Source organism: Petaurus breviceps, unplaced genomic scaffold, assembly GCF_028583685.1.
Source record: "Petaurus breviceps papuanus isolate PSGF00001 unplaced genomic scaffold, PetGlider_PUasm1.0 490, whole genome shotgun sequence".
In the NCBI taxonomy this organism is placed as follows: Eukaryota; Metazoa; Chordata; class Mammalia; order Diprotodontia; family Petauridae; genus Petaurus; species Petaurus breviceps.
This window is the reverse complement of record NW_027186352.1, coordinates 13,997,010-14,020,718: the sequence shown is the minus strand read 5'-3', so window position 1 is coordinate 14,020,718 and position 23,709 is coordinate 13,997,010. Positions and strand designations below refer to the sequence as shown.

The window sequence follows — 23,709 nt, the reverse complement described above, 5'->3', positions numbered from 1 at the left end:
TGGTTCTTCCATGCCCTACCAGGGTGTCCCAGAGTAAGTCACTAGCCTCTCTGCATCTCAGCTTCCTCCTCTGTAAAAAATGGGGTGAGGATTGGTTGGGGGATCTCTCAGGTCCCTGCCGACTCTAAATCCTATGAACCAATCGAGCGACCAAAGAAGTCATGTGAAAGGTGGTTAAAATGACTAATAACAAAGCATAAACATCCTTGCAGACATAATCAACCCACCCTTTCTGGTCCGATCATTGATGCTTTACAACCTGGGCCCAAATGCTCACCTTGTGTAAAATTGAGGCCTCCAACACCATCAATGGTACCAGCTGCAAAGCTGTGGCCAAGGGCAGGTTTACAGGTTTTTGCCTAAATGAGTGGTTGTCAACAAACAAGAAGTCAAAGTTTGGTCGCATAAATAATTCATTTCCAAAAGTTAGATTCAATTAAATACACATCGGTTAAGCATTTACTATGTGCAAGGTCCTGTGTAGGGAATCAAAAGCAAGAATAAAAGGCAGTCCTTGCCCTCAGGGGGCTTACATTCTTCAGGGGGGTGCAAATAAATAAATATAGATCATTTAAGGGCAGGGAAAAGGGAGAGAGAAAACTAATAACCAGGAGAATCAGGGAAGGGTACCCTGAGATGTGGCTGCTGAACTGACCCTTGATGGAAGGCAGAAATTCTAAGCTGTGGAGTATGGGTCATGGAAGAGAGCCTATGCAAAGGGTTATGGGCAGGAGTGTGGGGTAGAACAAGATGGTCAGTTTATCTGGAAAAGAGGAATGAAGAGGGGTAGTGTATACTATAACATGCATAAATCCTAGTTGGCCTAAGTCCCACTCTGGAGGACTTTAAACTGAGGACAGTGGGTCTTATCCTGAAGGTGATAAGGAGCCAGGCACGATTTTGGAGCATGCAGGTGACTGGTTAGACCTGAGCCTTAGGGAAATTCTTATGGAAGATGCATTGCAGAGGAGGGGGCCCAGAGGCAGGAGGACCAACAGAGAGCTTTCTGGATTGTTACAGGGCCTGAACAAGAATGGTGAAGATGGACAGGGGACATTCTACATCCTTGCTTGGCCTGGTTCCAGCCCCTCCCAGGAGAAGCTCATCCCCTGCCATCCCACCACCAAGCCACTAATGCCAGCTGGGATTGAGCTGCCTCCCTCAGCCTCGCCTCACCTCTGCTTGGAGAGCCGGAAGGTGATGTGCCCAGCTCCTCCCAATGCCTTCCTTTATGGAGGGCAGAGCCCGGCTGCCCAGCTCTCTCTGCTTTGCCTTTGCTGCTCTTCCTGGTTTCCCTCCACTGGACAGGATGCCCCTGCACCAGGGGCCCACCTCACATTCCTGCTTCCTTTTGAGCAGCATCCCCCCCACCCATTAGAGTGTGAGCTCCTGGAGGGCAAGAATGGGCTTTCTCTTTGTTCTGTTTACCCCCAGCGCTTAGCACAGTGCCTGCTACATTGAACGCAGTTAATAAATGGGAATTAGATTGGATTTATTGGATTGGAGGTCAGATAGACAAGACACAGCAACCGGTTGGTAGGATAGTAAGAGCTCCAGTGGAAACAGAGAGTGTTGGAGAAGAGGAGGGTTTAGAGGGGAAGACAGTGAGCTCTCTCTAAGGGGGTGTGCTGAGATGGCCGTGATGCACCAGGTAGAGTCCCCTGGCAGGCGGCTGGAGACATCAGCCAAGAACTCAGGAGAGAGGGGAAGAGGGAGGAGAGAAGGCTAGCTGGAGACTAGATCACTATGGATCTGTATGTGAGTCTTACATAATTATGCATGTAGGTGTGTGCATAGACATGTATATCAACACACAGAGGCCTCCTACATATCTATACATGTATGCATACACACACCTCTTGTATATACATGTATGGCTGCGCATGAACATGCATGCATGATTTGTGTGTGTGTTATGTATCGTATGTGTCTCTTACAGGGACAGTCTGTGTCTGTGTGTTCGTTTATATGTATTTTTTTTGTACATGTGCATACATATACATACATTCTGTATACAGATGATAGCTAAGCCCATGGGAGCTGATAAGGTCACCAAGAGAGAGAAGAGGAGAGGACCCAGGACGGGGCTGCCGGGGCCAGCCATACTCAGCAGGTGGGAGACGCCTGCCGTCCGCTGAGGAGGCGGACTGGCTTAGCAGCCTAACTAAGGGGCGCTCACCGTGTGTGTGTAATTGAGCTGCACAGTGACATTCGTCATGTTGACCCACTGGTGAGCTGCAGACAGAGGGCCGAGGATCTCCTGGGAGGCTGCAGCATATAGTTCCTGGAATACACAAGTGTGTAAGGGAAGCAGATCGAGTTGGGGGCCTTCAGCAATCACGCATTAGTCACCTGGGTGCCCGGCTCTGTGATTGACCCTGAGGTTACAAAGCAAAGAACTGCTCCTTCTAAGAAACTGGGGCAGGGAGGCAGGTGCTACAGCTTGGGCACAGGTAAATAAAGACACATTTTATACAAAGCAACTGAACAGGCATAATGCATTAACAATGGTGGCATCAGGAAAGGCCTTGCTTAGGAGACAGTGGGTGCCTCAGCTGAGCTTTGAAGAAAGCCAGGTACTTTACAAGACAGCGGCCAGGAAGGTGAGCACTCTGAGCACGGAAACTGAGCCAAGACTATGAAGGAAAGAAGACCAGAGGAAGTCCCATTTGACAGGTGACAGTCAGCACAAACCCATGTCCCCTTAAAGTCTGGGAGGCCCAAAGCTGGAAGCCCAGGACTGCAGACTACATTGTCATTCCTTAGGAGAAGAGGCCTAGTAGAAAGAAAGCTGGGCTTGAGTTTCGGAGTAGACCTGAGTTTGACACTTAACAGCTCTCTGTGTGCATGTGTGTGTGTGTGTGTGTGTGTGTGTCTGTCTGTCTGTCTGTCTGTCTGTGTCTATGTCTGTCTGTGTCTATCTGTGTGTGTGTATGTCTGTGTCTGTGTGTGTCTGTATCTGTGTCTGTGTCCATATAAGACTGCTGGCAAGTCTCTTAACCTTGCTGAGCCAGCCTCAGTTTCTCCATTTTAAGGTTTGATGATGATAATGCCTCTCTGCATGACCTGCTACATAGAGCTGCTGGAAGGAGACATTTTGTAAAACCTTAAAGTATTATAAGGCCTGGGTTATAATTATTACAAACTCCACCCCAATACCCCTGAATCTGATAGGGGAGCTCTGCCCATTGTGCCTAGGCACAGGCCTCTATGCAGCCTTGTCTTTACCCTCCACGGGCATCCCCCTCTCCCTTTCCAGCTACCCCTTGTATGTTGTCTTCCCCACTCAGGCCGGAAGCTTCCTAAGGGCAAGGATTGTCTTATTTGCCTGTATTTGTATCCCCAGGGCTTAGTCGTTGCATAGCATATATTAAGTGTCTAATAAATGCTTTAACTAGCTACCTATCTCATTAGATCACTTGACGTGTACATATTAAGTGTCTAAGAAATGTTATTAAGTGCCTAATAAATAATACAGTCTAATAAAGCGTCTAATAAGTGCTTCAACTAGCTACCTATCCCCCAGGATCACATGATGTGTTAAATGTCTAAGAAATGCTGAGTGCCTAATAAATAATACAGCCTAATAAAGTGTCTAATAAGCGCTAATAAGTGTCTGATAAATGCTTTAGCTACCTCTCATTAGATCACATGATGTACATATATTAAAAGTGTCTAAAAAACACTGAGTGCCTAATAAATAATAAAGCCTAGTAAAGCATCTAATACATGCTTTAGCTCGTTACTGATCTCATTAGCTCACACGACACAAGGAAAGAGCACTAGTTCCAGAATCAGAGGACATGAGTTCCAAACCCATTCATGAAGCTCACTACCCTGTGACCCTGGGCAAGTCTCATGGTGAGAGACTTTCATCAGCCTCAATTACCTCCTGTGTAAAAGGAGGGAGGTGGCCTGGATGGCTTTGGAGATCTTTCTCAGCTCCAGGTTCATGATCCTTTTTTCCTACAATCTTGTGAGGAACCACCACAAGGAAGGAGGAGCAGGAGCCTGAGGGGAAACAGAGCCCCGAAAGGCATTGCTTCCCCAGGGTTTAGGGAGTGCTCTCTAGAAAGAGCTGGGACCCAGCAGAGACAGAGGCTTTGAACCCACAGTAGGGGTGACCTAAGTGAGCGAGAGCTCAGCCCTCATGGTGTTAGCCAAGGACAGAGAGAATACTCACTCTTTCCACGTGGCAAAACCACAGAGTTTTAGCTAGGAATTTTGGTGCCTGAGGCATCAACTTTGTGATTTTTCATGTGAAATCAATAGAAGAGTTAAGTCATTAAGACCAATTCAGTGGACTGGAAAATGAAATAAATTATTCGAGGGGCTCAGGTGCATCTGGTTGCTTCTTATTTTAAATAATTAGTCTGGCTAATTAGGTCACCTCGTCCTATCTTCAAAGAAGGAAACTGAGGCCCAGAGATGTTCAGTGATTTGCCCAAGATCACACAAGTAATAAGTGGCAATGCTTGAACTCAGATCCAAGCCCTCTGACTCCAACACCAAAATTGTATTATGACTCTGAGTGGGCACCCCCTGGCTTTCTCTTGGTCTATCTCCTGAGTGGTCCTGATGCCTGATAAAGCCCTGTTTTACTTTGATTCAGGAGAAAGGCCTCTATAGATCATTGGAAACATGCAATGGGGAAGTTGCAGTCTGTGTTTCGAAGGAGGTATCCTCACTCATTAAAGCATAGGTTCATTAACAGTAATTATTGACCTTTCTAGAGCACTTTAAGGCTTTCATGTTCATTATCTCCTCTGGGTCTCCCAACAGCCCTATAGGCCAAGTGCTGCAGGTGATATTGTCCCCTTTTTCCAAATGAGGAAACTGACTATCTGTTTGCTAGAATCTAGTCCATTTTTTATTTAAAAGCACTTTATTTTTTCCAATTATATATAAAGATAATTTTCAACATTCATTTTTTGAAAGATTTTGAGCTCCAAATTTTCTCCCTCCCCTCCCCGCTCCCCAAGATGGCAAACAATCTGATATTGGTTATACATGTGCATCTAGCCCATTTTAAAGAGGACGAAACTGAGACTTGTCAAGATTAATGGACACACCCAAGGTCACAAAGAGTGGCTGAGCTAGGAATTGATCCTAGTTCCTCTGACTGAAAAGCCAGGGCTCTGTCTACTATCCCACTGAGGCTCTGAAAGGTTAACATGTCCAGGGTCCATTGCTAGGAAGTGTTAGAGGCAGGACATGTACCCAGGCCTTCTTGACCCTGAGCCCAGCATTCCTGCCAGTGCCGCTCAGAAGTGTCTTTAAACCCATGACATGGCTGTGAACGAGACAGCAAGAGGCATACTTATCTGTGCTAGGAACATACACTGCCAAGACCACTCTGCCTTCTCCTCAGTCAGGGATAATAATTCACAGATTACAGATCACAAAGCTTGTGACCCTCAGCATCCCTTATACATAAAGAATGATTGTTCCCAGGACATCATTACAAGCATCTGGGCACACTTGATCTTTAAAACTCCCCCAAGAATCGAAAAAAGGCAGGAATATTATTATTAATTCCCATTTTGAAGAACTGATAAAAATGATTAGCTCAGGAATGAATGAGAGCAGGGAGAGCAAGGATCAAGGAGAAATTCCTGTTCCTGGAAAGAAATGTAACTGTCCTTTTTTTCTATTTCTGCGATCAGATGGGAGGGGTTAAAATTCCCTGAAAATAAATTAAAATGTTTGCCAAGTCAGAAAATACTATGAACTAGATTCCTAGAGAAAGGGCCTTCTACTTATCTATCTTAGAAAAGCATAAAAAGCATAGTTGCTTCTTGGGTCACAAAGAGACACCTAGTAATCATCCGGGATTGTCCTGCCCTGTTCTGGCACACAGAATCATTAGGTCAGAGCTGGAAGGTCCTTGGGGACCACCTCTTACCCAAGGGCACAGAGGGAAGAAGTAGCAGAGTCAGAACCCAAAGCCAAATCTCTGACTCCAAATTCTGCTTGACTTCTTACCATGCCATGGAACAGACCTTAGGAATCAAGTAATCCAGGAATCTCGTTTTACAAATGGGGCACTGAGGCCCAAGGAGGGCTCATGACCTTCCCAAATTAACACAGATTTGGACCCAAGCCTCCTGAATTCCCAGGAAGAATTCTTGCTACTGGGCCTTTTCTCATCTGATAATGTATCTTGAAGCCTATAATATATACTTAGTTTTAGACAATAACCGGTAATATCTTTGCCCTTCTACTTGGTTCTAAGGTGTTCTGAATCCTAAAAGAATTAGTGAGTGAAGAAGCACTTGCCCAGTGCCTACCTATGGTCCAGGCACTGCGCTGAGCACTGGGGATACAGAGATAAAGGCCTCAGTCCGTGTCATGTATCAAGGTGTTTACCTTCCATTGGGGGAGGACTCATATAAAGGGGAGATGTGGCCCAGAATCTGGGAAGTCACAGCTGGGAGGCCTGACAGACCTTCTGAGACCCAGCCTGATCATTGTGATTCCAGAACTCACGTGGTCAGTGTACACAGAGCAGAAGGTGAAAAGCAAGAGGTCTGGAGGGAAGACTGCTCTGGCGGCAGTCTCTCAGCGCTACCGTCATATCTGGTACATTCTCTCCTCTCCTAGCTTCTCTAGCAGATCTGAAAACTCTTGGCCTTCTTGTCATCGCTGAGCTCTGGTGTGTGGGATGAAGTCACACAACTGCCTGGGTCACTGCTCAGCTGGCACCGAGGCCGTGTACGAGAGGACAGGGTCTGATCGCCGCTTACCTTGGCTTTCTCATAAATGGTGTGTCCTATGATCCGAGTACTGTCAAACATATCCTCTCCAGGACCAGCAGCCATGCACATGTCAGACTAGGAGGAAACCAAACAAAACCCAGGCTGGTTGAAATTCGAGGAATCTCTTAAGGGCATCAATATTATAGAGCAGAAGAGGCCACTTGAGCCTGATCAAAAAGCTCCCTGACCCTGGCGATCCCAGGGGGCCAATGGCCACATATGTCCCCCAAGGCCCACAACCACCTTTGCCTCTCTCTGAGAACCATAATCAAGTGGCCAGGCCTGGTGTCTCTGCATACCAACCCTCTGCCTTTGGACTTCCCTTTCCTAGACACTGCTTCCTTAAGGTTTCATCTCCCTGAGCACACAGGCCCTTTCTTCTCCAGCACAAAGAAGTGCCTAATAAAAGTCTTCCACTCATTCATTCAAAGCACTAAGACCAAAAAGTCATCTCTCCCCCAATTTCTCTTAAACATAGAATCCGAGTTTTAGTAGAAAAATGCAGAATCCTGGAATTTAGAAGCAGAAAGGGACCTTAGGTGGAGTCTATTTCAGACTCATTATTTTTCAGAAAAGATCAGTAAGTGTCAGAGCTAGAACTGGAACCAGGCCTCATCCCGCAGCATGTCAGTGTGAAGAGGGACCTCAAAGGTCAGGGACAAAGGCAAGATGTTCATGTCCTTCACTGTCATTTGACACAGCGCTAAAAATGCTAGTGATAGCAGGAAGGAGAGAAAAATGAATTGAGGGAATAAGCGCAAGCAGGGAGCAAGCAAAAGAACCCTGGAGGAACAACTGAAAATGATTCAGGAAGGTGGGAAGAGCTCCAGAAATAAAAAAATCCACGGGCCCCCAAGTGCAGCCAACAAAAGCAGAGGAAGAAAGGAAGGCTGTCTCAGGCAGCAGCGAGAGAAGCAACACAACACGTCCATGTGGGAAGACGTGATCATGGAGCTGTCCCTCACCCTGCTCGGGACGTTTCATCCCAGGTTAGGGGGAATATTGACAAACTGGAAAGCGGCCAGGGGAGCTCGACAAGGGTGGGGAAGGGTCTTGAGTCCCTGCCATGCTAACTGGATGTTTATTTAGCCTGGAGGAGAGAAGACGCACGGCTCCCTTTAAGTACTTGAAATATTGTGAAATGGAAAGGGGCTTAGGTGTCTTCTGCCTGGTCCCCAAAGACAAAACCAGGGGTAACAGGTAGAGCTGGCCAAGAGGCAGATTTAGACCTGAAGTCGATGTGACTGGGGCCTGGCACACATGCAGACCCCATCATCTCTCGCTCAGGTGAAATACTCTCTCCATGTGGACAAGCTGGGGAGTCTGCTTCCAGGAAAAGCACAGAGATGAACAAGGAGAATGCCTGTGAAGCATATGCAGAAATTCTGTAACTAATTCTGCTCTGCCACCCATGCGGTGAGGGACGCGCTCCTTGACTGGCTGCCAAGGCAGGTGGCTTTCACCGTGCCTTTCCTGACTCAGTCCTTTTGGCTAGGCGATTTCTGGTAGGGGGCCCCCTTTGTCCACAGCACTGGTGAGAGAGCATATTGCAGGAAAGAGGTCATGCTTCCTTCTGAGGCCACAAAAAGGGGCCTCTGAATTTGTTCTTTTCTGCTCTCTGTGAAGGGAATGGAGCCTTTTCCACCCCACTAGTTTCAAAAGGTCCATAGGGTTCCTTGACATTCCCAAGTTCCAGAGTCTGAGTCCAGTCAGTGAAGTATCAATGCCCAGAGGAGAAAGAAGAGACCTTTGGAGGTGACAGTCAGGTCCCCAGCCCAATGGTTGCTGCCCAATGGGAACAAAGAAAGATGTAGCAGAAATGCCATCTTTGTCTGTAAGTTTGATAGAACTATTGCTAAATAGGGACTGAGCTAAGTAGATCCTAGTCTCCCTAGACACTGAGACAGTATAGGGGAAAGTGGGTCCCCAAAGGCTTACGTTTGTATATTTGTTCTTGTCTTATCTTTGAAGTAAGTTTCTCTTTATAAAAGCTATGTTCAGCAGTTAAATGGGAGTGGAATCATAGGCCATTGGGAGAATTCAGCCAGTGAACCCTGAAGCTGATGGCAGTAGAGAAGGGATACCCACAAAACTCCTCAGGGTTTCCTACAAACCTAAGAAGCGAGGCCTAGCATTAGAAGAGGGAGCCAGAGCACACCTTACCTCGTTAGGGAAAAAAATACCTTCTCTGTTAAAACTATCAGATTCTGAGATTCTTCAATGAATGGCATTATGGGACAGGGACCATTGGATGGCCAGGGCTATAAGGCCCAGGCACGAGCTAGAATGAAACCTGCAAGGATCTCCAGCGGCCAGAGGTAGTGGCCAATGTGCAAGCCCACAGGTTTGTGAAATGGCTACAGTCTTTCCTAAGTCCGCCATCCCTGAATACAAAGGAGGCCTGGGCAGTAATACCAAGATAGATACAGATGATTCCTTTCCTCTCCTTTACTGTGGAGTCTGGTCAGTTCTACCAGAAAACTATGAATGTGTGCCTGCTGATGTTAAATGCAGGCAGGAGCTAGAGGAAAGTTTTCCAAATAAGTTACAAAACTCACTTGTAGAAAATTCCCCTAAACAAGAATCTGGAAAGAATAGCAGGAGTGGAAGGAGAGGAGAAGAGGGGGAAGGGACCGAGTCACCCAAGTGGACAAAAGAAAATGACAGCATCCCAAGAGATTGGAGCAGCCAACATTTCCAGAACAAAGAACAAAGTGGAACAAGACAGCGTGGTCCTGCAACTTTTCAAAATGGAGCTTAAAGAAGCACAGTGACTTTGCCTGGAAATTCTCCCGGGTGGCCAAGACGAACTCCTCATTCAAGGAGACTTGAGAGGTGGTGTCATTGATGTAAGTTAGGAGAAGCAACCACAGTGAATGACGGTGCCACTGAGGGGCTTGGAAAAGTAAAGGAATGTATTTTTTTCTAATTTGCTTGTTTTTAATGATCGAAAGTCATACTTGATGTAGCCAAAGGGAGGAGGATAGATAGATAGATAGATAGATAGATAGATAGATAGATAGATAGATAGATAGATAGATAGATAGATAGATAGATAGATAAACAGAACAATCCTAGAGTAAAACTATAGATTACCCTCATGCTTGTCATTTCATTGTTCTATACAAGGCTGTTCATTGGGTTTTGTTTATTTTTATTTACTTTTTTAAGCACCAAAATCCAATAAACTTGGTGGAATCCAACATGCTTATATATGAAAAAGACATTTATTTAAATTAGAAATGTTGGCCACGTGGAAAAATAACAACCACCACCACTACTGTCCAAGAGTGTAATGGGCTAACCATGGTAGTGCGCTCTCCTTGCCTGATCCCTTGATCAAAAGCTGGATGACCATTCATCAGGATAATAAAGAAGGGATCCCTTTTTAGATGCTGGCTAGACTGGATGGCCCTTGAGGTCCCTTCATACTTGGCTATTTGGTGATTCTGTAAAAAGGTGAGGGTTTTGTTTTTTGTTTTTTTTTTGCTTTTTTGGAGGGCAGTTTGGGTTAAGTAACTTGCCCAAGTTTGTGTGTGTGTGTGTGTGTGTGTGTGTGTGTGTGTGTGTGTTTTTAAGTGTCTGAGGCTGGATTCAAACTCGGGTCCTCCTGACACCAGGGCAGGCTCTCTACTCACTTCGCCACCTAGCTGCCCTGTTTTTTCCCTCTACCTCTTTCACCTTGAGTTTTTCATGGTATAAGCATTCCATTAGGAATATGGGGAAATTATCATCTCACCCACTGGACCACTGAGGATTCATTTTGAGAGCAATATTCCAGTGAGAAGCAGAGGGGACATCAGGGAGCCCTGTTGGTCATTCTCTGATGGTGACACAAGCTGACGAATGCAGCTGAAATGAATACCTGAGCACTGAAGAGCTGTACTGTGTCTGCTACTTACCCCACCAATTGGACAAAAGCTGTTGAAGTTGTCGCATGACTCCCCAGTGTTGATGCAGTGAGGTCCCAGGATATTGGGTGACACATCCCCAAGATTGGAGGAGGCAAAAGCAGCTACAAATGAGCCCTGCCAGAAGAGAAGCCCACTGACTTTTTCATGATCCCTTATTTCCAATATGAGGAAATGCATTAAACATGCAAACAGCAGATTCTATCACTCGCCCCTCTCCAAACCATTTGCAAACAATAAAAAGATGAGATGGTGAAGGGTTCTGGATAAAGTCAAATATATGAAAATTCTCACACTGCAGGAAGTGTGAACATCATCAGTCACACTGTGGCTGAAACATAAATACATCATTTCCAAGTGGAAGACTTATCTAAGGAGTCAGACAGAAATCTCTTAACCCTGAAGACTAACAGCAGGTGCAAATGTAAGATGAATGACTGGACAAATGGAAGAATGAATTAATTAATTAAACAAATGAAAAACTTATTAAGTGTTTACTATGTAGCAAACATACTGTGTTTCCCCAATAATAAGACACTGTCTTATTAATTTTTTTGGACAGAAAAACACCAGAGGGCTTATTTTCAGGAGAGGGCTTATTTTAATGAACATTGACAGCAATTTTAATAAACAGGTAAATGTGAACAAAAAAATGTACCTTTATTCAATAAGCAAATCACTGGGGAAGAACAGGATGACGCGCTCACTGCTGCAGCTCTGATTGGATGCAGCTCGGAGCGCGGCGTGCGTTTCACTGGGGGGGGGACGGTGCATACAGAGGGTACTGTAATGTAGCGTGTAGCGCAGGGGATCACCTTCACTACAGTAGCAATCTCAATAGGGCTTATTTTCGGGGGAGGGCTTATTTTAGAGGAATCTTACACAGTAAGGGGAGGGCTTATTTTTGGGATAGGTCTTATTATCGGGGAAACACGGGTATGTGCTAAACTCTGGGAAGAAAGAAAGAACAGAGGAGGCAGCCCTGTGTCTGCTGATTTCTCCTGGAAATCAGGATACCCACTTGCCTTTTAGAAACAAATTGTTCTAGGCTTCTAACAAATCCACACACACAAGCACACACATATCTGCTACAAAGCTCAGTCTAAACAGGTAATTCAAGGCTGATGTTTGCGCTCCCTCATTCTCAGTTAAGACTTTTTTCTTCTGTCCTCTATTTCGAGGAGAAAAAAAGTAAGCACGAAGAAGTACCCATGTAACAGAATTAGTAGATTTGAATGATCTTAGACTCATCTACTTATAGTGGATGTTGGAGTGGAGGGTAAAACAGTGGAGGGAAGGGTGAAGAATGTAAAAATGGGAGGGTTTTTTTTAATCCGAATTCAAATCCTAACTGGGCTTACAGATGATTTAAATGGCCATACGCAGGCTGGCTGCCTCTCTGGGACTCAACTGACTCATCTAAATGAGTCTAGCTCTAAATCTATGGTCCTATGATCTTATGTTGACTTTGATGATGATGATGATGATGGGGTTGGGGATGGGGTGGATGATGGTGACAATAAGCAGTTTCTAGAGAGGCAGTCTGTGTAGGGGGCAGCACTCTGGACTTGGAGTCAGGCAGACCTCCCCTTAGGGACTGGCCCCGGGGAGAAGACAAAGAACATTTCACTTGGACCCAGCCTGGAACCAAGAAGAATTCCAAGGGTGTAACAAGCAGAACTTCTTGCCTGCCCCTACAGTTTCTTATCCACTGAGCTCATAGGACCCTCATTCCCATTCATGCCTACACCCACCCTTTGATAGCCCTCAGTCTGCTGAACCCCTTACCTTGAGCCATGGGAGCCAAAGCTGGCCCTGGCAGAGCTAGAGAAGTCCCGCCCCCCCATTCCACTCAGGTGGAGATTATTACAAGTAGAAACCACTGTTTCTACAGTGAAATTGAGGGAAATGTGATGATGGGATCCATCCCCGAAACTGGTAGTGCAAACCACAGTGGGTTCTCATGCTGGCTAGGCTCCCAGCACTGTCAGTCCAGATCTAGAGTTCTATGTTTCAAGCATACTCTACTGCTAGCTAGCTGTGTGGCCCCCAGCAATTCACCAGCCCTCTCTGGGCTTAGGTGTTTTCACCTGCAAACTGAAAGTTTTAAACAGGATGATCTTTAGGACTCCTACAAGATCTTTAAGAGACTTATGATGTCATATGCTAGGTTTTTTCTTCTACTTCTAAGGTTTTATGGATGTTCCAGGAAGCTATGTTTCCATAGGATAATTCATGCTAAAATAAACAACTTAGAAGTTGGAGTATAACCTGCCATGGAGATTGGCCTGTGTACTGCATTAGCCCCTTGCAAAACCCAAGTGGAAAGTTTAAAAGATTAGGAAAAGGCCATTGGGGAGGCAGAGCAGATACTGTGGGATTCTCCATTATCCTTTTCCTTAGAGGAGCGATTGGATTATTGTTAACACGTGCCATCTGCAGATGGTCACAGGATAATCAAACATGGAACTGGCAAGGCCTTTGGAGTACATCTAGTCCAACCCTATGATTTTACAGAGCTCTCTCTGGGATTTTCTTCTGGGAAAAGTAATTCAATCTTCTGAGCACTGTATGAATGACAATGATAATTCAGGTGATCTGGCCAAATCACAACCTCTCCCGGCCTCAGTTTCCTCTGCTGTAAAATTAGGGTGTTGACCAAAATTACCTCTAAGGCACCTTCCATGAGCCTATGATTTGATAAACCAAAATGGAGTTGCTACTCACATGCCCCCAAATATGGAGAAAATAAGGAGGGGTCTTACCTGTCCAGGCAGCTGTCCTGGGTTCTTCTCTTGCTCAAACAGGTAAGAGGCATAGCCAACATTGTCACTATTGACCAGGTGGTTTGTGTTGTTCATGCTTACTGGATGTACTGCAAACCAGCTGTGAAGAATAAGAAGCCAGGAATGAGCTTTGAGATTACAAGTGAGCACCGTGCCAAGAAAGGGGGCAGCTGGTCCTCATCTCACCTCAGAAAGAAGACAGAGTAGAAATGATCAGCATTTTAACATGGCGTCCACCACCACAGCACCTTGACACCGTCGTGCTGCTTTCATTAAGCACAATGTTTCTAACTGAGTTTGATCATTAAGATATGTTGAAATCACAAAACCCTCATTCTCATGAATGTTTGGTCATCATTAAAATGTTATATAAATGTGAGTTATAATTATTGTTGTTATCAAAAGCAATGATTATGTCTAATTAGGTGTGGCAGAGTGCCAAGGGCTATATGCTGGTAGACATAGACCATTCTCTCCAAGGTATATACATATGCAAACCGTACAGAAAGCTAAATAAAATCAATGTATGAAAGGAAGATGGAGAGATCATGGATATATGTATTTTAGGGGTGAAGGGCAAGAATTTTAGTCTGCTTTCCTGCTTTTGTAAATACTTTCTAACCCCAATAATCTCTGAGTCAAAGATCCTTGATCAATAATTCATATAACTCTTGAATCTGGAAAATCATTTCCACTTCTATCCTACAAAAAAATGGAAGAAACTCTATTCCCAAAATTAATTAAGGAAAAGAATACATAGCATTTTATCTTCTCTCCCAATCCCTTGTATTGCTTGGTGTTCACAAAGCAGACTTGTGGTAACCCCAGAGTCTCCTAATGAGGAATCATATCATAGGAACAGGCCCAAAGATGAAGGGAGAAAAAGGCATTGCAGTTAATGTGTCCCATGAGAATTCTGTGCAAACAACTTCACCCAGTTAGAAAACATTTATCAAATCAAAGGGAAAAAGAAAGAAAATCAAGGTTTAGGTGGGAGGCCAAAATGAAGTATCATTGATTTCGAGTTGGGCAGGATCTTAGAGGTCATAACATTCAATCCTCTCATTTTACAGATGAGGAAACTGCAGCCCAGAGAAGGGAGGTGAATTATCCAAGGTCACTCAGGTTATAAAAGTTATACTCAGAATTTGAACCCAGGACCTTTGAATGCAAACCCAGCACTGTTTCCACTGTACCAAGAAGCCATATAATCTAACCATCTCATTTTACAGACAAAGAAACTGAGGCCCAGAAAGAATAAGTGACTTGCCTGAGGCAGGATTCAAACCCAGGCCCTCTGACTTCAAACCCACTCCTTATTCCACATGTCACAATGCTTCCTATCAAGCACCTACCAGCTTGAGAGCAGGGCATCCCAAAAAGAAATGTGAAATCATGAATACTGGGCAGAAAGCCAGTCTCCAAGTCCAGAACTAGGTCCCAGTCATGCCTCTGAGACACCTGGGTATGTCTAGCCCTGGGCAAGTCACTTAATCTCTCTCTGTGTGACTCCAAGGGGCAGAAGGGGTGCGATCTGCATCAGTGGATAGAGACTGCACGCCAGAAGCTCATTCGTTATATCCTACAGCACTCGGACCAAAAAAGAATAACCTTGTAACATAATCGTAGCTAGGTGAAGGGAAAGAAAGCCTTCCTTGTAACCCCTGAGCTTAGTGTACTAGTGCACAGAGCAAGGTAAGATCTTCCTAAGTGTTTATTGAATGACTGATTAATTGATTTGTATTAAGAAAGGAAGTGTGTGAGGTACAGGCCCAGATCTTCCATGGCTACTCTGGGCAACGAGCCCGGGCCCATTGCTGAAAAGGCAGGAGTCAGGCTCTGGGGTCTCTTCCAATTAGAACTAGGAGTTAGAGTCAGCACTTTAAATCTCCAGTCCCTTCCCCTCTTAGGGGGCTGTTCTTAAAGATTCCTTCCAGGTCTTAAACCAGGCATTTCTTCCATGCTATGACCTACCATTGAAGTGGCCCTTTTGGAACCCATTAAATTGGGAACTCATTGAGGGTAGGAAATGTTTTTTTGTATCCCCGGTGCATAGCATGATATCTGATATACATATTAGACACTTAGTATATGTTTATTAAGCACTAAAAGAGAGATAGATGAGATTGGCCATCAGACTCTGGTTGAATGAAATGATATACCCCAACTGTCCAGGAGGAATAATCCCCAGCCACCTGTGCATGGCCATCAAAGGAAAGGCCATGACTGGGGCTGGCCATGGCATCGGTACCATATTACTTAGCCTTGCCCTCTGAACTTTGGACAGGCAAGTTTACAGATTATCACCTTGTGACTCATTTGAATCAAATGTTCAAAAGGAGACTTAGAACCCTCCTCACCATCTACTCCAGCTGGAGCAGAGGATTAAATTAGAAAAACAGTGAAACTATTCTAATCCATGTCAGTCCTGACCTGGAAGAGTTGTTGAAAATGTCGGAAGGGCCCTAGAGATTCTCTAGTCCAGGGGCTCTTAACCTGGGGTCCATGGAACCCCCCCCAAAAAAGGCTTCATGGATAGATGGTGGTCTGAAGCCTTAGATGGGAAAAATTACAACTTTAATTCCAAGTCCAACCCATTCGTTTTAGAGATTAATAAACTGAGGCCAGAATGTTGACTTGTTCATGATGGAACAGGTAATAAGTGGCAGAACCCAGATTTGAACCCAGGTTCTCTGACTACAAATCCAGCATTCTTCCCACCACCATAGAACCTCCTGTGTAATGTGTGCAATAGTAATTAGCACAATTTTAAAAAGAAACGCCAGGAATCAGCATCATCATTGTTATATTACTATTATTTCTCTCCTCTACCAATATCCTTGGAGAAGCAGAAGGGAGCCACAGAGCATTCTTCATCTTCCTTTGTTTCATTGGTTGCCACGGTCAAAAAGTTCATCTGCCAGTGGCCTTTCTAGTGGTGATGGTTGTGTCCATATTTAGCCTGCCTGGTCTTTGGATGATAAACATGGCATTCATCATGGGCTCCATAGCAAAGGCTATCCAATTTGGTTGGACCTGTCAAAACTTGTTCTGTGAAGGCAAAGCCTGTAAGGACCCACTTCTACGCTACCAGAGTAGGACTTTAATGGAATCAATAGCCTCACAAAAAACTGGCCCTAATATTGTAAGAAACTGAATTTTCTAAGCTCGGGTCCATAATCTGAATAGGATCTAAATATTTTTACACAATAGTTTCTTGCTCTCGCTTTCTCCTCTGCCCTCTTCCTTTGCATTGAGATATTTGGATGGAGAAAAGCAGCACATCCCTCTGTTCTAACACCTGTTCAGACTATACCCTAGAGCTTCCAAAAACAATCCAGAGACTAATGGAGGACATGTTCTACCAGACCCTGGAGAAGGAGGGAGAAAATAGCTAAAGCCTGGAGCTGACAAAGTGAAAAATGTTCACCGTTCCCGCAGTCTCTTGAGAAAGCCTTCTGCCTTGCCTCAAGAGACGGAAAAAATGGAATATAAATGCAAACCCCCTCTTTCTGCAACTCTAATTGGAAAATAAGTCTTAAACTCTTAGCTCAGAGTAAAGAACCCCAGGAAGGAGTTTCACTCAGCAGGTGAGGATGATCCTTCTCCCTGGCTCCTTCCAAATGCATCGAGGACAGTGTTGGAGCGGCTGCCCAGGGTCACATGGCAGCCAGCTCAGTGACCTTGTGGAGAGCACATCACCTGTCTGGGCCTCAGCTTGCTCCAAACTAAAATAAAGGCTTTCCCTAGAACGTTCCTTAGGTCCCATGTCCCTTTCAGTCATAACCATCCATATTCTAGGTTTTCCAATTCTTTTTGGCTCTGATATTCTTACATTCTCTCTTCTAAGGTCTTTCCTGGTTCTGATCTAAGGGCCCTGGCAGCTTTGACCTGCCATGTTCCATGGCACTTGTGACATGCTGGGCATCTATTACCTATCAGTGCTAATGCTAAGGAATATGCTATGATTTGTGTGAACTCTGTGATACAGAGTGAAATTAGCAAAAATGAGAACAATATAACTGAAGATTACGAGGATACATACAAAGTCAATGGGGGAGGGACTAAATTCTAGATCATTTTAATGGTTTCCATTGGTTTTTGGAAAGAGACAGTGAATCTTAACTCCCTAAGCTCAGTAGAGAAGGAGGGACTAAGGAAGACCGCTGTATGCACTGTAGAGGCTGTTTTTCCTAGGCTACGTTCTCAGTTGGTGGTGGTAGATATCCAGAAATTACTGGCATGTAACAACAGAAGGAAGGCATCAGTAGAACTGACTTTTAACAAATCAGATTAGGCGTAGCTGACTTCAAAAAGTAACAGCTAAAATTTCGGGTAATCAATAAACAAATCTACCTCTGCTGGCACCAGAAGGGCTGAATTACTCAGCAACAAAGGCCACTGTTATGCAATAAAGGGCCATGAAAAGATAGACTAAAAACCAATTGGAAATTAAACAATTTAATCCTAAAGAATGAGTGGGTCAAACAAGAAATTGTAGAAACTTCATTCAAGAGAATGACAATAATGAGACAACATGCCAAAATTTGTGGGATGCAGCAAAGGCAGTTCTTAGGGAAAGAGTTATATCCCTGAGTGCATGCATGAATAAATTAGAGAAAAGGGAGGTCAATGAATTGGGCATGCAATTGAAAAAGCTAGAAAAAGAACAAATTGAAAATCCCCAATTAAATACTAAATTAGAAATACTGAAAACCAAAGGAGAGATTATTAAAATTGGAATTAAGAAAACTATTGAGTTAATAAATAAAACTAAGAGTTGGTTTTATGAAAAAAACAATAATATTGATAGACCCTCAGTCAATATGATAAAAAAAAGAAAGAAGAAAACCAAATTGTGAGTATCAAAAATGAAAAGGGTAAATCTACCTCCAGTGAAGAGGAAATTAAAATAATAATTAGGAATTATTTTGCCTAATTGCATGCACATAAATTTGACAATCTTAGGGAAATGGATGAATATTTCCTAAAAAATAAGTCGCCCAGATTAACTGACGAGGAAGTAAATTACTTAAATAACCCCATCTCAGAAAAAGAAATCGAACAAGTCATCAGTGAACTCCCTAGGAAAAAATCTCCAGAGTCAGATGGATTTACTAGTAAATTTTATCAAACATTTAAAGAACAATTGATTCCAATACTCTAAAAACTATTTGGGAAAAGTAGTGAAGAAGGAGTCCTGCCAAATTCTTTTTATGACACAAATATGGTACTGATACATAAATCAGGAAGAGATAAAATAGAGAAAGAAAATTATAGACCAATTTCCCTCATGAATATAGATGCTAAAATTTTAAATAAAATATTAGCAAAAAGACTACAGCAACTTATCACAAGAATAATACACTTTGATCACATAGGACTTATTCCAGGAAGGCAAGGATGGTTTAATATTAGGAAAACCATCAGTATAATTGATCATATCAACAATAAAACTAGCAGAAACCACATGATTATCTCAATAGATGCAGAAAAGGCTTTTGACAAAATATAACATCCATTCCTATTAAAAATGCTAGAAAGTCGGGGCGGCCAGGTAGCACAGCGAGTAAGAGCACCTGCTCCAGTGTTGAGATAGACTCCCAGAGATCGAATCCCAGGCTCAGACACCTAGCACCCACCCAGAAACACCTGGCCGTGTAACCTTGAGCAAGTTACTTAACCCCAATTGCTTAGGGGCGGCCAGGTGGCTCAGCGAGTAAGAGCACCAGCTCCAGTGTTGGGACGACCTGGAGATCGAATCCCGGGCTCAGACACTCAGCACCACACCCAGAAATAACTGGCCTTGTAACCTTGAGCAAGTTACTTAACCCCGATTGCCTAAAAAAAAAAAAAATGCTAGAAAGTATAGGATAAATGGAGCCTTCCTTAAAATAATAGGTAGCTTCTATTTAAAGCCATCAGCAAGTATTATATGTAATGGGGATAAGCTAGAAGCATTTCCAATAAGATCAGGGGTGAAACAAGGATGTCCACTATTACCCCTTTTACTCAATCTGGTAGTAGAAATGTTAGCAGCCACAATTAGAGAAGAAAAAATAAATCAAAGGAATCAAATTAGGCAAAGAAGAGACCAAGCTATCACCTTTTGCAGATGATATGATGATATAGTTAAAGAATCCTAGAGAATCAAGTAAAAAACTATTTGAGACAATAAATAAATTTGGCAAAGTTGCAGAATATAAAATAAACCCACGTAAATCCTCGGCATTCCTTTATATTTCTAATGAAATTCAACAGCAAGTGATAGAAAGAGAAATCCCATTTAAAGTTACTGTAGACATTATAAAATATTTGGGAATCTACCTGCCAAAACAAACCCAGGACCTATATGAACACAATTACAAAACACTTTTCACACAAATAAAGTCAGATCTAGCTAATTGGAAAGACATCAAATGCTCATGACTGGATCAAGCTAATATAATAAAAATGACTATCTTACCTAAATTAAATTATATATTTAATGCCATACCAATCAATTTACCAAAAAAAAAAAAAAACTACTTTATACAGCTAGAAAAAATAGTAACAAAATTCATTTGGAAGAACAAAAGGTCCAGAATATCAAGGCAATTAATGAAAAGAAATGCTAGGAAAGGTGACCTAGCTATACCAGATTTTAATCTGTACTAAAAAGCAGCAGTCCTCAAAACTACTTGGTACTGGCTGAGGAATAGAGTAGTGGCTCAATGGAATAGATTGGGCACACAAGACTCAGCAGTCAATGGCTAGAGTAATCTACTGTTTGATAAACCCAAACACCCCAACTTTTGAAATAAGAACTTACTATTTGACAAAAACTGCTGGGAAAACTGGAATATAGAATGGCAGAAATTGGGCATAGACCATTATCTAACACCATATATCAAAATCAATTCTAAATGGGTACATGATCTAAGTATAAAGGCTGATACTGTAAGCAATCTGGGAAAGCAAGGAATAGTTTACCTGTCAGATTTGTGGAGAGGGACTTTATGACCAAACAAGAATTAGAGAGCATTATAAAATGCAAAATGGATAATTTTGATTACATAAATTGAAAAGCTTCTGTACAAACAAAGCCAATGTAACCAAAATTAAGAGGGAAGTGGGAAATTGGGAAATAATTTTTACAACCTATGTCTCTGATAAAGGACTCATTTCTAAAATATACAGAGAATTAAGTCAAATCTATAAGAATACAAGTCATTCTCCAATTGATAAATGGTCAAAGGATATGAACAGGCAGTTTTCAGAGAAAGAAATTAAAGATATCTATAAGCATATGAAAAAATGCTCTAAATCACTATTGATTAGAGAAATGCAAAGCAAAGCAACTCTGAGGTACCACATCTCACCAGTCAGATTGGCTAAGATGACAAAACAGGAAAATGAAAAATGCTGGAGAGGATGTGGACAAATTGGAACACTAATGCATTGCTGGTGGAGTTGTGAACTGATCCAACCATTCTGGAGAGCAATCTGAAATCATACCCAAAGGGCTATAAATAATTTCATACCGTTTGGCCCAGCAATACCATTTCTAGGGTTGTATCCCAAAAAGATCATAGAAGTGGGAGGAAGACCCATATGTACAAAAATATTTATAGCAGCTCTTTTTGTGGTGCCAAAGAATTGGAAATTAAGGGGGTGCCCATCAATTGGAGAATGGCTGAACAAGTTGTGGTTTATGCATGTAATGGAATACTATTGTGCTATAAGAAAGGAGGAGCAGATGGACTTCATATTTACCTGGAGAGGCTTATACGAACTGATGCTGAGTGAGAAGAGTAGAACCAGGAGAAATGTGTACACAATTACAGACACAATGTATGTATGATGACCAACTGTGATATACTGGACTCTTCTCCGCAGTGCAGGGGTATAAGTCAACCCCAAATGTCTCTTGATGGGGAGAGATGTCTACATCCAGAGAAAGAACTGAGTTTGAATCCAGATTGAAGCAAACCACCTGCTCTCTTACTTTTTCTTATTTGGTTTTGTTTCCTCTTTCCCATTGTTCATTCCATCTGATACAATCCTTCTTTATAACCTGACTAATGTCTAATGTGGAAGTATTTCCAGATTCTGTACTCGATTATGTGCTGCCATGGCGGGAAGGGAGGGAGAGAAAATTTGAAACTCAAGGAATTGTGGAACTGAATCTTGTAAACTAAAAGTAAACAAATTAATAAAGACCAAAAAAATTTTTTTAAAGTTACTTTTCATGAAAAAATATTTTTAACATGTGACAGCTTTGTGTTATTTTAAAATGAATGAATAAATATTTTAAAATGTAAAAAAAAGGGGGGGGCGCTGTTCTCTGTTCCCAGAACCTCGCTAAGGAGACCCAAAGAGAGATCTTGATGGAGTAGTGAGAAACAGTGCAGGAACGTTACATTCAGAGGACCACATGCTGGGTGAAAGCCATCACCAAGTGCTGGGGAGCCGATGGAAAAGCTCGGCTGTCCCCTAGGCCAGTCCTGCAGCCCCACTCAATATCTCTCCTGTAGGTGTACAAAATGAAGGAAGGAACCTGCGGTTCATGGGACCTCTCACTTCATTCAGTGATTCCAAGATGGGAAGAAGAGCATAGTCCTGCATGGACTTGGACACTGAACAAGGGGTTAAAAGAAGACCCGGGTTTGGAATAAGAAGTCCCAGGCTTGAATCCTGAGCTTGTCATTTGCCCAGGGATCCAAGGTTAATTAGCCTCTCTGAGCCTCAGTTTACTCATCGGTAAAATGGGACGAATGATATTGGCACTATCTCCCTGTCAGAGTTATTTTCAAGATGAAATGAGATAATGAATATATGTGAAAGTTCTTTATAGCTGCGAAGCACTCTACAGGTCCAACCAAAGAGGAGCAGAGAGCCTGGTGACACAGAAGAACTGTTAACTGCCATCAGAACTTGAGATAGAACGTAATAATAGCATTATTACAGATGTCTTATTGTGTGTAATAATGTGTATAATAATAATGTAATAATATGTTATGTATTCTTACAGCACTGTAATAATAGCATTATTGCAGATAGAACACCCACACGGCTCTCTAGAGACCCGAAGAGTCGCTTTTACTTGTTTTATTTTTGAGAGTGCGGATCTTGATCTTGTCGAAACTAGAAATGCAGCAGCTCCCCCGGCCACCAGGCTACCCATCGGCCCAGAAGCTTGGACAGGAAGTCCGTGTCCTCAGACAGTGCCTATTTCCCCTCCAGCCACACTCATTCCAGACCTCTTTGACTTCACCATCACGCCCTGGGGTTGCTTCTCAGTCCCTCTGCCGGTTCAGCTTTCTTTGGCGTATTTAGCGTCTTCTCCCTTTAGACTGTGAGCTCCTCAAGGGAGGAGACTCTTTTTGTTTTTCTTTCTGTATTTGTATCTTTAGCCCTCAGCACAGTGCCTGAAAGCACTTAGTAAATGTCATTGACTTGCTGACTGACATTAACAGGGTGCTTTTTGTTACTACCACCTTAAACTTAATATATCCTTTAAATAAATTGTATATAACATATTTACAATTTCAGGTAGAATCTTCTTGTTTGGGGTGTATTCCTTTGTCTATGAAAGTGGTCATCTTTGTTGATTGTTTTTTAAGTACACAATAAAAGAAGAAAATATTTTAAAATAATCACAGACTAGTTTCTATCTGAACTCCATTGGGACACTATAATCATGGCACCAGTAGTGGTAATAACAAGAAGCCTTTTTGGTGTAGAAGGTAGAGGGTTGGCCTTGAAACTAAAAAAGACTTAAAAGCAAAAAGATCTGGTAGGGTGGTGGTATGGTACACTGATTCTAGAACCAGAGGCCTTGGCTTCAAATCCCACCTCTGACTCTTACTGCCTTGCCTGTGTTACCTTGAGGTAGGTCACTTAATCTCCCTGTGCCTCAGTTTCCTAATCTGTAGGTAATAGACAATCTAGACCAGCTAATGATGAGTGGGCTCATCTGAATTTGATTGTGAAGGGATGGAAACTTGTCTTCACTGATCCCTAGAGGAAGAGGCTGCTGCCTGCCCACCAAAGTCCAGTGTCCTGATGCTACACCAAGATGCCCATGGCTGATTCTGACAATGCTCCATCCAGAAGTACCAGGGAGAATCTCCTTAGTGTTGGAGAGAGCATTCAAGCCTTGGAGCCATAAGACCCTGGTTGATGTTTGGTCCTTTCTCTTGCCAGCAAAGTCCCTTCATCTCTGGGCCTCAGTTCTGTCATCTGTATCACAGAGATAAATGTTGACTTCAT

At 43.1% G+C, this 23,709-nt stretch overlaps 1 protein-coding gene across 1 annotated transcript in view; it reads right to left on the bottom strand.

Annotated features, from left to right (window-relative positions):
• Nucleotides 1–23,709, bottom strand: part of ASAH2 (N-acylsphingosine amidohydrolase 2) — a 66,087-nt gene that overhangs the window by 22,647 nt on the left and 19,731 nt on the right. The window contains 5 exon segments of the mRNA XM_069101668.1: nucleotides 278–359; nucleotides 2,180–2,284; nucleotides 6,747–6,833; nucleotides 10,661–10,786; nucleotides 13,435–13,555. Coding sequence (XP_068957769.1) covers nucleotides 278–359; nucleotides 2,180–2,284; nucleotides 6,747–6,833; nucleotides 10,661–10,786; nucleotides 13,435–13,555 — 521 coding nt within the window.